General features: G+C 36.8%; 1 protein-coding gene across 1 annotated transcript in view; it reads right to left on the bottom strand.

Annotated features, from left to right (window-relative positions):
- The window catches only part of nlgn2 (neuroligin 2), a 172,038-nt gene extending 159,735 nt beyond the window's left edge, over nt 1–12,303 (bottom strand). The window contains exon 1 of the mRNA XM_015373798.1: nt 11,509–12,303. Coding sequence (XP_015229284.1) covers nt 11,509–12,082 — 574 coding nt within the window. The 5' untranslated portion in view covers nt 12,083–12,303. The remainder of the gene's footprint in view (nt 1–11,508) is intronic.
- Between the last annotated feature and the right edge of the window lie 757 nt (nt 12,304–13,060).

Here is a 13,060-nt window from a genome sequence, read left to right as displayed (position 1 = left end):
TAAGTGATATTTGTAAAAACAAAGTTAGCTTTGTCTTTAATCACCACTTAACCTTTATATTTATGAAATGTGATGGCATTATAAGGTAAATCTTTTTTTATTTCTTCCTTGGAGCACTTAATTTAACTCACTGCAATAAATACAAAGTGAACATAAAAGGTCTGAGCATTACTATAGCTTTTGAACAATTTTGTAGGATTACTGAAATATATATTGGTGTAGAAAAACTTTTCCTTTTTTGGAATCATTTTGAGATAAAAAAAAAATTGAGACAATAAATTCCAAAGATTAGGAATAAATAGAAAGTTATATTTTCCAGTGAGCAAATTATTCCTAAAAAGCTGGCTTTAATTTTGTAAAAACAATCAATGAATACAAATTCTTAACTATATGTTTGAAACAAATGCTAGTTTGTATCTTCTTTTAGTGGTTGGTACTTTTTTCAATAAACCATTTGCAAATGAAAGAAAGACAAAATCCTATGAGCTGATGCTGAACTAGTTTCTAGTGAAGGCTTGTTCCTGTGGAAAGTTTCTGAACTTGACTGATCAGATTGAAAAACATGCTCTTATGAATCTTTCTATTTAACTGGATAAAATTGAGCTTTAAGACAATTTTGTTGGTGAATTAGTGATATCAACTGAAATTATTCCCACAGTCACAGTAGGCCTGTTAAAGCTTTTTGAGTCGCCCCAACATGAACATTCAGCACTATCTGCAGAAGATAAATGTCAAGAAATTTTTAACCTCTTGATTTTGTGTAAACTAGTCTCAACACATTTTTTGTCTACTTTGATATACGAAAAAAAAAGACTAAAACACAACTGAATAACAAAGCAAATTTCCAGAAGTAATAATAAACAGCATAATTTCTTTGAGGTGTGTTTTTCCCCCAAATGAACAGAAAGGAATGAATGGGAAGACAAACAGCAGAGATGGTGTTTTCTGAAGTGTTCTGCCTCATCCTACCATGTGAATGAGCAAAATATCAGAAGAGAAAAAGAAAATAGATTCTTTTGATGGTGCAAAAATGTAAGTTGAACTCCACAATATTTCATAAGAGTTGAATATTGATCTCCAACCTAATCTTCAGAACCCTAACTTCAATTAGACTTGGCTTCTTGGCATATCCTACACCATTTTATAAAATCCTGAAGTTTGCGTTTCACTCGCAGTCTCAACTAATGAAAACTGTAGGATATGTGATGAAGGATGCATGAGCTGCATGTTCTAGCGATTGTTCATTCTGGCGAGTTGTATTCTGGCTGAAGAAAGATGTATGATCTATATTTCCTTGCCTTTCTCCTATCTTTGCACCTTGACACGTATCAACTGAGGGTGTCTGGAGAGAGTGCTGATATAAAAGAAAGCACTAGTAGAGAATAATCAAGGATTTCTCTGACATTAAAAAGAATGTATATCATATTTCCACTGGTGCTTGCTGGCATCCCTCTCTCTCTTTCTATTATTTATCTCTTTGTTTTTATTCAACTCTGGCCCTTTTGACAACGCTGCAGCATGGCCCCATGGACGCTGTGAGCATTATTGCATTAGTATTGAACTTCTCTTGATGAATCTCCTCAGAAAACTGAAATATTGCAAGATGGGGAGACTAGGGAGTTTGAGCTTGATGCATGAAGATAGATGAAGTATTGGACAGAATAATTTATGGGGCTCTATGCTCGCACCCTGCAGCTCAGCCAAGGAAGCACATCACTGACAACGCTGAGGTTAGCAGTTCAAATCTCAAAGGGTTTTCTGGCAAAACCGATGCAGCTCCCACTTGAGGGGACAAATTGAACAGAAAGAAGATCTTAAAGGCAATTTGTAGCAGTTTATTGGTATAAAACCTTAGCTTGCCACAGATTAGGTTGGTTAAAAAGGTGGTAAAGTAGTTCAAGACTTTGAGGCTGCTCATAGAGATGTGTAGAAATTAGCTGGTGAAACAGGAATGCCTTCAGATATTCTAAAAAAAAACACCAACATTTTTTTATCTTTATATTTCCTCAAGGCGATAAAAGAGCTGAATAAATAAAGATGAGGAGCTTTATTGATAGCTGCCAAATAAAGAATTGTTCATACAGGCTATCATTTACGCATTTACACCATGCTCAGCTTCACCGTCAAAGCTTGCTCCGTGTTAATGCTGCTGACTGCTGAGAGAAGCATGGCTTTTTCTGTGAGCCTGGGGGCGGTGGCAGTCCTTCCTTTTTCCTGCCTCGTCTATCGATTCAGCGTGACTCCACAGGAGCCACACGAAAACCTCTTTCTATGATTTATGGGATATTGTCTCCAAGGGAACCGATGGAGACCCCAGTGTCCCTCTGTTTGGTGAGAGAACCCCACCAGTTACCCTTGGGCCTAAAACATAATATTATGGAACCATGGGGAAATGAAACAAGATGGGTAATAATTAACACCGCACATAATAGTTGAACTCGGAAGGTAATTTTCTTGCTTCAGCTAGTAAAAATGCACGACCATCCATCACTAGCTTCAGGTGGTAAAACATAATATATGTAGGGGGAAAGGTTACAAGGAGTGTTATGTACAATAAATGACAGCGTATCTACAGGGTAGGAAAAATAACATTAAACGCAGAACAGAATACATCACACATCGCAGCAGGTTGATTGCTCCTAGCAACGTATAACATTCATCACTACCTTTAAATCTATTTAAACCTAAATGATGACAGTTGTTTTGGGGCCCATATACAATATTTGGAACTGAATACATTCTTAAAAGATGAACTTCAAAGACGTTTATAGACACCATACATTAGGGTAACAATTATGTCCAAATGGAAAATTTAGATAAAGCTAATACAAATTCAGAATGAAGAAGAATGAATTTAGATTAAACAAAAAAATAATTCAGTTTTAAATTAATAACTTGTCACGAACAAGCTAGAAACGAGCCATAGAGGACTGCTGGGATGCAAACCTCCAATTAGGAAGTCAACTAACATCTAGCAAAAGTCTAGTTTGTTTTAGTTTAATAGCTAATTAGATTTGAGCAAACATTTAGTGTCAGAATGACAACATGTCAGCCACAATTTCATAGATAGTTGGAGTCGACCTAATATCCAGCTCCAGTAGAGTGCAGCAACTGCTAAAGCTAATAATAACTGAGAATTAGCCCAAAAACCACCATCTGTAGACTCAAGCAGCACATGGGTGCAGGTGAGCTAACTATTATTCAGAATCAAGCAAGAAATGATTCAAAATCAGGTCAAAGTCTAAACTAAACTCAGACTAGAGTGGCACAACTACTGGTCAGACTCTAGCAAAGGACAAGTCAAAACCATAATAATAATTAGGGACATGCAGAGTTATAATTCAACAACTGGAGACGAATAACAGTTCCACTAGTATGCGGCTTCTCTTATACCTCTTTCCCACAGGCTGAAAAACCAGTTTAAACCTGGGAACAATCAGCAGAGGAGGCGATTTGTTTGCTGTCATGGAGTCAGGAACCTACTGGGCACACAAAGAATGGTCTCCAAGGAGTTAATCACCAACTGCTAGAAGTTGAGCTGATTTTCTCACAGCATACTGCTCGGAGGAACACATTTTGTACAATACATTTAGTTTTTTGCTTCTTTTTTTTTTAGATAATCTGGAAGTAGATCTTTTGTAAAAGCGATGCGTTTTCAGTCCACTCTCATTAAAACAGTTGGATCGAGTCTTAACTGATTTCAAAATAAAGTAAGATGTAAGCCTGTGTAGCTAATGTCAGGGTTCCTGTGTGTGAGTGAGTGCGAGTTATGCATCCTTGCCAGAGAGGATCTTTGTGGAGAACCTGGGTAGCCTAAACAGGTGAAGATAATCTTTCTCATCAGAGTCCTGGGCTTAAAAGAGCAGCAGAGCCTTCACTCAGTGCTGGTTTCTTGTGTTATTAATGTTTTGTTGCTTTCTAGTCTCTTGCTTCCCTCAAGTATTTCCCCTCATGTTTATAGGTTTTTGTTTGTTTTTTAGTATTTTAGCCTCTGTCCCCTATGGACTTTTATTAAATCCTCCAAACTCCTCTGTGCCTTTGCATCTTTGCATTTGGGTCCTCAAAGCCACCGCCCAACCTGACACCTAAAATTTAACCCCAATACCGTTCTGCACAACAATACCGTTCTGCACAACAAATTAAGAAAAAGGTACTTGAAGTTTCTTCAACGTGATATGTTGAAGAACAAAGGATATACGGCCTGCTTTCCCTGTTGGTAGCATTTGTACAAAATTGCCAGCAGAGGCGTTTCCAGCGTATAGAGCTTTTGCAAAGGAGGAGGCACTGACACATGTGCACGATTAAAAAAAAACACAGCACAAACAGCTGTTGAACATATCTTCCACCACAGAATACTCTTTCCTGCCTTTAAGAATAAGAAATGGTTTGGAAAAAAAAGCTGCGTAAGCTGACCTTCTACATTTGGATTAAATATTAAAGCATGCTTAAAATGAAATAATCACAAATAGATATGCATATGCATATAATCATTTATTCAATAGTTGAAGAGGATAAAGGTTTTTTAATTGAAATGTATTTTTTTTCCTGATATGTTTTTTTTTTTTTATTAAAATGTGATTCATTAATTACAGACCCTGTAATTATCTTGATTAAAAGTTTAAATTGCTTCCCACCATTAATCTTTATGCAATAGTAATCTGAAAACACTCTTGGTTGACTAAGTGTAAATTTATAAACAAATAAGACATGAATATGGAAGCAAGGACACGACAGACACTACTAATTTAAATATATGGGTATAATAAAGTAGCCAGCATGAAAAAATGCATCAACAGGAATCTGTGGTTCAGATAAGCTCCACATACATTTATACAACAGCTGATAAGATGAGGAGCTTTAAAGATCTTTGGAAATAAATCATCAACCTGCTAAGTGGGTTTTAAATTTATATTGTATATGATGGAAATTCCCTCTTGAACAGGCTGATTCTAATTAGCTGATGGCTTTACTCTGAGAGGGTGTTAGCCTGACTCCTTTAAGAAAGCATCATTATGATTCTAAGAATCATAAAGAATCTGAAAAACATTGTTCACATTGACTGCAGGTAAAATGCTGCTTTCGTCTGCTTCACTTCCCTTTTAATCAGACCCTTCTGGAGTCTCAATAATGCATTTTTCAATCGGGCTAAACATCTGTGGGCAGGAAAGTGATCATGAATTCTGGTCATTAATACTGTAATAATGGAAGTCATTTACTAGAAAAAATATGCAGTAATGAATCAAACCCTCTAATGACAAAACCTATACTAAAAGAAGTATAGCCTTGTATTTATTTTTATTTGTTACTGTTATAATCAACACATTAGTTCATGAGTGGGATGGCATTAATGAAAACACAGTAACTCATGGCTTTTTTGCAACATGCTAAACACATAAGCATAAATTACAGAATCATGAGTAATTATCAAATGGCACGGAATGTATTTATCTATGAGCAAACATACATTTATGTCAGTATCCCACTTTTTTCCTTTTTGCACTGATGGTAGCATTAAGAAGTAATTCAGCAGGATTAATCCACTTAAAAATGGAGGAGGTGTTTAAGGATTCTGTCTAAAGGGTGCCCTAAAAAAGAAGGATACAACAACGAAGCCTCTAGAGGCTAGGAGAGATTGAAGAACGCAGCAATAGAAACTGGAACATTCTCAAACTATATCTGTCATGCTATGTGACAAGCTCAGTTTCACTACGGGCCAAAAAACTGTTGTTATTTTTGTTTCTTTTTCGAATGTACCAAAGTCTCAATGTCCTCTTCTCGACAGGAACAGCAAATGAAATATTCAGAACAAGTGTGGGAGGAATGGAAAAGGAAAAAATGGTTGAAATACAAAGAGATTAACCTACACACCTTTACTAATAATTATTTCTGGCACAAGTGAGAATGATTAAAGAAAACGAAAAAAAAATGTTTCATGTTAATTTCCAGAATCAGTTTTACATCTGTGTGACATTTTGACTAACAGCAGAATGTGTAAACAAGTTGCTAGAACAGTATGTACCGTATATACTTCTGCGTCTGACATTTACATTTTCACAGCCTTTCTGGAAACTAGGGGGAAGAACTGATGTGATGTATAGCACTGTATGCTGTTTTAGACCCAGACGCTGAAGGTGGCCTTGACGAGGTGTTGAGGGCTCAAAATGTAGTGTGAAGGGGAGGAGGTGTAAGAATACCAGAGCTGTCAAATGACAGAAGCATAAAAAAGGGAAAAAAGGGAATTTTAGGAGTGGAAATAAAAATTTATTAACAGAGACACTTAAGGAATAAAATAAACTGTATTGGGAGGAATGGTTTTTTATCTTGACAAAAGTCCAGGGATGGCTTTTGCTGTTAGTGAGCCAACACATAGGCTTTGTCCGAATTTCCACCCTAACCCCTAAATCTCTCAGTCACTATATAGCAAGGGGACTATACAGCAGCGGCCATTCAAAATGACCCTTCCCAGTCAAACGACAGTCATCCCACTTCCCTCCAACTGCCAGCGAAATCCCCTCCAACCTCCAGCCACTGGAAAGGTACCGTCTTGCATAATTTTTTTTACTCTGACTCCACTATTTCACTGAATTATAGGGTCTGACCTGGAGATAATGCTTCTCTTTAGATCTTAATGTCCACAAATCAAGACAGAAAGAACATTTTAGTACCAAGATTGATCTTGACCAGCCAATAGCCCATCAAGGAAAGTGAGGAATTTTTAAATGGCTACTACTGTATAGTGGAATTCATAGTGAACTCAGTTAACTGACCGTTTAGACAGATGATCACTACTTTTCACTCTCTGTTGGTCACATGACTCGGCCTGCGCCATCTTTATTTGTCACCGCTGTTGGGTAGCAACAGCGTATTGGCACAGCGTGACACCAAATCCCATAATGCTTTGCAAGGAGGGCTTTCCTTGCAAAGCATTCCGGGATATTTCAGCTTGTCTGGTGACCGTGGATGTTTACTACTTTTCAAGGTGCATTGTGGGAAATTTCGATTCCACTAGTTTTTCATCCACTGACATTCAGACGCTCATCTAAAATGGTATGACCACAATATAGTGCCTTATATAGTGGTTCGGGTGGACATTCTGACACAGCCATAGTGCCTTGCCTATATACAGTACTCATCCCCCTTTGAAGCAATCTCAGCCTTACCTCAGATTCTTTATTAGATTTTACTGAGCTGTTACTGGACTCATCACACTCTTTAAATAACACTTCATAATCTATATGTATTAAGTAACCGTGAGTAATGACAACAGATTTTGACAGAAGTAGGAATTTTATTTGGACCAGAGAAGCTGGTCACAGAAGGCAGCTGCTTAGCAATCAGGCTCACATCTCATGAAGTGGCCACGACTCACCTTCAGAGAATCCTTTTTTTTAAAACTCCAGTATGCCAGATCCTCACATCATTACACCATACATGTTTTTAATGAGGAGACATCCATGGCTCCAGCCTTATCAAAATATTACACTATGTTCTTAGATCAAGGACACTATTATCATTCCATTCCCACACTTTGCCTCCTACATAATGAAGATGTCTTTTTATCCTGACAGAGGAACTGTCCAAATTAGACAAACTACTTAGGAAAACATTAGTTCTGACCCACAACAGGCAGGTATTATTAGGGTTTAACAGACTCATACATCATCAAATAGTTTAATTCTACACTATTACTTTCTGGCACTGGAATCCTCTTCAGGGTTGACTTTTTTTAGCCTAAAGACAAACCCCTACCCCTTCCACAAGTTTGTTAAAGCCTCAAAATGACTTTTTTTTCTTTGAGGGACATCCCTGTATTTACTGTAGCTACACCCATCTTACCACTGAGGGGTTTCCCTGTTCCTGCTCCACAGCATAACAGGGCAAATACCATATTTCCCCATGGGGGGTGGTGTGTTCATGGTGTTGTGCAGAGTTAGTGTATGACTGAACATGGTGCTTTGCTTGCAGGGCAAACGTTTCATACACAGAGGTGAATACAGAGATTGTGACTCACTGAAAAGGTTGAGGTATCCAGAATCCTTTTTTTTTTAACTACACCACCGCTTCTCTAATTCAGTATACAGGATACAGAATATATATTCCCTTTGAGAAATTGACTCAGAGGTCAAACTCTACATGTTCTGCAAGTCAAATCTACAAGCAGAACAAGTATAGACTAAAAATACCTTTGAAAAAAAGATTTTGTGAAGCTTACATAGAAGATAAAGAAAAAAAGAACATCAAATTTTCAACAAGTTATCAAACATCCTGTGCTCTGAGGCAGGGGGCTGATGCAAGCTCAGAGGCTTCCTATCAGATCTATCCAAGAGATGGAAATATTTTTTCTATCTTATTGCTCTCACAGGTAGCTGTGCCACAGCAAATAAAATGTCCACAGCATGGACTGAAGAGGATTCATGACACACAAAAAGTGAGAGAAAAGTCAAGTATCAAACATTTGTCCTCATAAATCACCAGAGCACTGCAGAGGCCAGTGAGACAAAATCCAATTCAGATTTTAGAAAGTGCTTATCATAGCTTGCATATTACAAATATAGTGCTTTTAATGTTTTTTTTTTTGTTATTGATTAAATCAATGTTTTCCATATAATGTGTCTGTTACTTGAGTCTATACAACTCTGATCAGGACACCCTAAAATAACAATAATGATATATAGATATTAGGCTTAAAAATGACATACTTGTTTGAAAATGCAAGATCAATATAAATAACTACAGGTTAAGGTAAAAAAAAAAGAATATCTTCTATGGTATGTTTTGTTTGCCAATTGGTGCCCCTAACAAAGCAGCTACTGAACAAGATAATTCTATGAGTTCTTTCCTGGAATTGGATTAGGGAAATTAAGACTGAAACACCTCGCTGTCTAACTCACAATGTGTAATACGATCTGCTAACTGGTCATCTTCTTTCTGATTTGCATGTAGAATGTAGTGTCAAAGTAAAACATATAAACCGATTAGAAGAAGGACTTGAGTGTCTTGCTTTAATAGGAGAAAAATACCAAATTGAGGAAAAAACAATTAATCTATATCTAAGATCCTCAAAAACAAACAAAAATATTTTTTTTCCAAAATGTATTTTTATGTGTTTGCAGCTTTAATGAAAAAAACTGAAGGTTTTAAAACTAAGCTGCTTTCTAAACAACATAATAAATTGTCATTTCAGGTCAGATTGCGAAACTGTAGCCTACATTTTTCCCGTTACAGCAAAGGCCAGTTTAAGAATATTGTAAGATTAGAAAATAATGCAAAATGATCAATATTTCAAGATATTACAGTAAAAATAAAAAGCTTTAATCCAAAGATTGGAGCCAGAGTGGTGTAGGTTGCAGGAGTTCAACCCGGAAATGGCAGGGTTGCCAGTTCAAAGCTCCTTCTGTCTCAGTTGTTGTGTTCTCTGGCAAGAAATTTCCCCTGCATTACCCACTGATAAAGGTTGGAGGGCCCGGTGGTTCCTGTCACTGTGCCCCCTCGGCAGCTGTGGCTGCATTGTAGCTTGACACCATCAGTGTGTGAATGGGCGAATGACTGAATGTAGCATAAAGCACTTTTGCGTCTCCTGACTTAAAAAAGATGCTCAATAAATAAAAGCCATTTGTTCAAAATAAATGGAAAAATTACTTATTACTAAAATAATTCAGTTGATATTAGTATTTCAGCAATCATTCAATTAATGTTATTATATTTATTATTTCAGCTAACACCATCTACTCACCATTTGATCAGAAAAACAGTCAAAAAAAGTGAAAGTTAAAAACAAAACAATGTAAAAGTACCTAAATTAAGCTAATTAAGCTATTTTATATAGAACATTAAAAAACAAAAACTTTTCTTTAGAGACACACCTACAAATGCACTTACGGTGAAAAGTGACCTCTTAATAAAGTTCTGCTCTCTTAGTTTTGGATGGACAAGTAGCAAAAAAAAACTCTGAAAAACAATATTTTACTGGTGAATAAAAACTCCAAACCAAAGCTCTTTCAGAAAAAGATGAAAATATAATTTCTTTTTATTTTTATTGTGTTAAACTTATAGCAGGTGCTATAATTTCTCTCATACAGCACCACTGTCTTCAGCCTTTGCATAATGACTGCTCGTGCCATGAATAGGAGAAAAAATGTATATGTTTTTGCATAGCTTTAAAAAACAATAAAAATTATTTTAAAAAAAACAGGTATAATAACTTAAAGCTGTGTAAAACCAAAGAACTGAAATCAACCATGAAGCTCTGATTGCTATACAGTAGCTCTAGTAGTTTCAATTATTAGACTCACTGGTGGCCTAACACACATATGTTTGCAGATTGTGTAGCAGTGTCATTTGAGTGGAGTGTGCTGTTTATTGTAACACTATTGAGTTGCTCAAGTTTTAAGCAAACTGTGTTCAGAACTTTCTTTTTTCCATTATAGTTTAGTTCTTTTTTTGTAACCATTTTTTCATTAAATTCAGTTAGTCTAGTTTTTAGTTTTGATCAGTTAATTTCAACGCACAAAATTCAAAAAGGTATGGAAAAAGAGTATGAAAAAATACGGCATTTATGAAGTTGTACATATAGACACAAAAATATTTTCAAAAACTGGCTCAATTAAAGCTGACTTTAAATGAGTCCTGAGGAAAAAAAAGCCCAGCAAAAATAAGATTTCGCATCAGTATGCAGGGCTTATAAAAAACATGGATAATCATTCAAATACAATTTTTAAATGTTGTATAAACACACAGTACTGTCTTGGTTACAGTATGCTCAGTTTTTCCCTTTTAATTACAGTTCTCATTAACTTCAGTTAACCAAGATTTTTATTGCATCTTGGCTGCTGTTTTTTTGTTGGTTTCAGTAAAGTATAACAACCCTGGTCCAGACACTGCTGCTTTCTAACCTCATATGCATAACTTAAAGCTCATAAGAAATAGAAAATGTTAAGAAAAATAACAAGACATTCATTAGCCAAATGGAGAATGCTCTATCCTTGCATTTTTTTTAAAAATCTGCTTTTAGCACAGTCATATTATAATCAAACTAAAACAACATGCGAGTCTTTGCATTTACAGGAATTTCTTCGCTGATCAAAGATTCATAGAAAAAGAAGATTGAAGACATCTCTTGAATGAACTTGTTAAAAAAGAAGTAATGGCGGGGTTTTTTGCCTTAAAAATCGACTGCTACTTGAAGGCATGATGTAGATGTTAACTGTATACCTTTAAATGATCTTAGCCTGAAAATGATTGTCTCATTGTCATTACATCTTCCAGAAACAAATCTCAAACATAAAGAAGACCAAAAAAGAGAGGTCTGCTTTCTCTACCAAAAGGCTGATGGTGAAAATGCATTTTCCATGTTTGCAAGAACCTTTTAAGCTTGGATGGCTTGAGAGGAATAGGCACAAAAACCACTGGGAAATCGCTTAGTAAAAGTAAAAATATAGTCATAACTATCACCTACACAAAGACAATTTTCCATATCAACCAACCCTTAAAATAAAGAGGTTAACTTACCATCCTCTGTCGGCACATAGATGTTGAGGTAGAGGCAGTCCTCACTCTGGTTCTGTATGTATCCCGCTGCCACGTCCAGGTTATCCGTGAACCAAACTGGAAGCATTATCTCTGGTAGCACCCCGTGGACATTCTGAGGACAAACTGGAGCAAATTGGGTGGCGTTGCGGATCTCCTGCCAGGATCCTGGGGCTTCTGGAGGCTGAAACCTCCTGTCTCCAATGGGCGCCGTGGCGTAGGGCACTCCAAGGTACTGCTCCACAGGGCCTAAAATCTCATTGTTCAAGTCCTTCTTGACACCTCTGAGTTTGCCATAGTTGGTGCTGACTATGGGGTGCTTAGAGGGATCCATTCTCTGGCATGAGGCCAGACTGAAGAAAAAGATCAGGCCCAGCACAGACATCAGGCAGCAGTCCGTCATGAATCTAAAGGGCCTTGTACTGCATAACAAAGCCTGTCGACTCTTTCTATCTAGAGATAGTGGAAGGTTATACATGGCTGGAGTCAAAGTGCTCAGCCACTTGCTTCTAGTCTGTTCTGTCAGTTCAGACCAGTAGTGAGGAGGGTAAACCATCACAAGATATAACACCAAAATCAGGTGAAGTCTTCAATAGACACCTGGTAGAAGGTACGAAGGGAAAAAAAGGGGTGATGGGGGGAGAGGGCTGATCCTTGGTATGAGATCCAGGTTAGTGGTAATTCTGATTAGAGGCAATCCAAAATACTTCTTCAGGCATGGTTCTGTTCCGTTCCATGCCTGTCCGTCTCACGTTGCCTGAATAATTGGATTGATGAATGATCCTGCAGAATGAGACAAACAGAAGAAAACAGAGTTTAGAGGAGAAATGTGATGAAGACAGATTAGAATGAAAAACAGAGGGTTTAAGACACTGCTAAAATTAAATATTATCTGTGTTTTTTCCTTTTCACTGTTGCCAAACTGAGCAAACAAGCTATAAAATTAGAGGACTTCCCTAGTCAGAGAAGGCATTAAGTAGATAAAGAAAACAAGGTTTATTTTGGGAACACTTATCATGGTGATTACTATATTTAAGGTTTGGGTGATTTAAAGTGACAAAAAGGTCTCTAGAGCTGTCTCACATTTCATTTTACTAGACTGTCCCTTAGAGCAATATACATGGCATAAAAATTACACATTGTAGACACCTCCTAATTTTTGTTTCAGTTTAGTCCTGAATCATTCCTTTCATGGGCCTGACAACATATGAGTAGCAATCATAACACAGATGAGGGTGTACCAATGAGTTGCCTCCTGGACATCATATGGGAAAGAGCTCTTACTGTACAATAAATGAAAGAAAATAGACGTTTTTCCAATATCATAACCAGAAAAGTTCAGCATCACTAATTGACATAGTAGCACCATTTCATATAATTCTGTTTGGTTTGCTTGCTATAAACCAAATGTAAGGCCTCGCAGCACAGAGTTGAAGACTGACAATATTGCTAAAAAAAGCCATCATAAAACAGCCTTTAATTGGAGGCAACCAGACACTCGCTTAGATTTAAAAAAAAAAGTTCAGAAAAGTAA

This window comes from Cyprinodon variegatus, unplaced genomic scaffold, assembly GCF_000732505.1.
Source record: "Cyprinodon variegatus isolate N-32 unplaced genomic scaffold, C_variegatus-1.0 Scaffold92, whole genome shotgun sequence".
In the NCBI taxonomy this organism is placed as follows: domain Eukaryota; kingdom Metazoa; phylum Chordata; class Actinopteri; order Cyprinodontiformes; family Cyprinodontidae; genus Cyprinodon; species Cyprinodon variegatus.
Note: the sequence above shows the minus strand (reverse complement) of the source record. Positions and strands in the feature narration are given on the sequence as shown.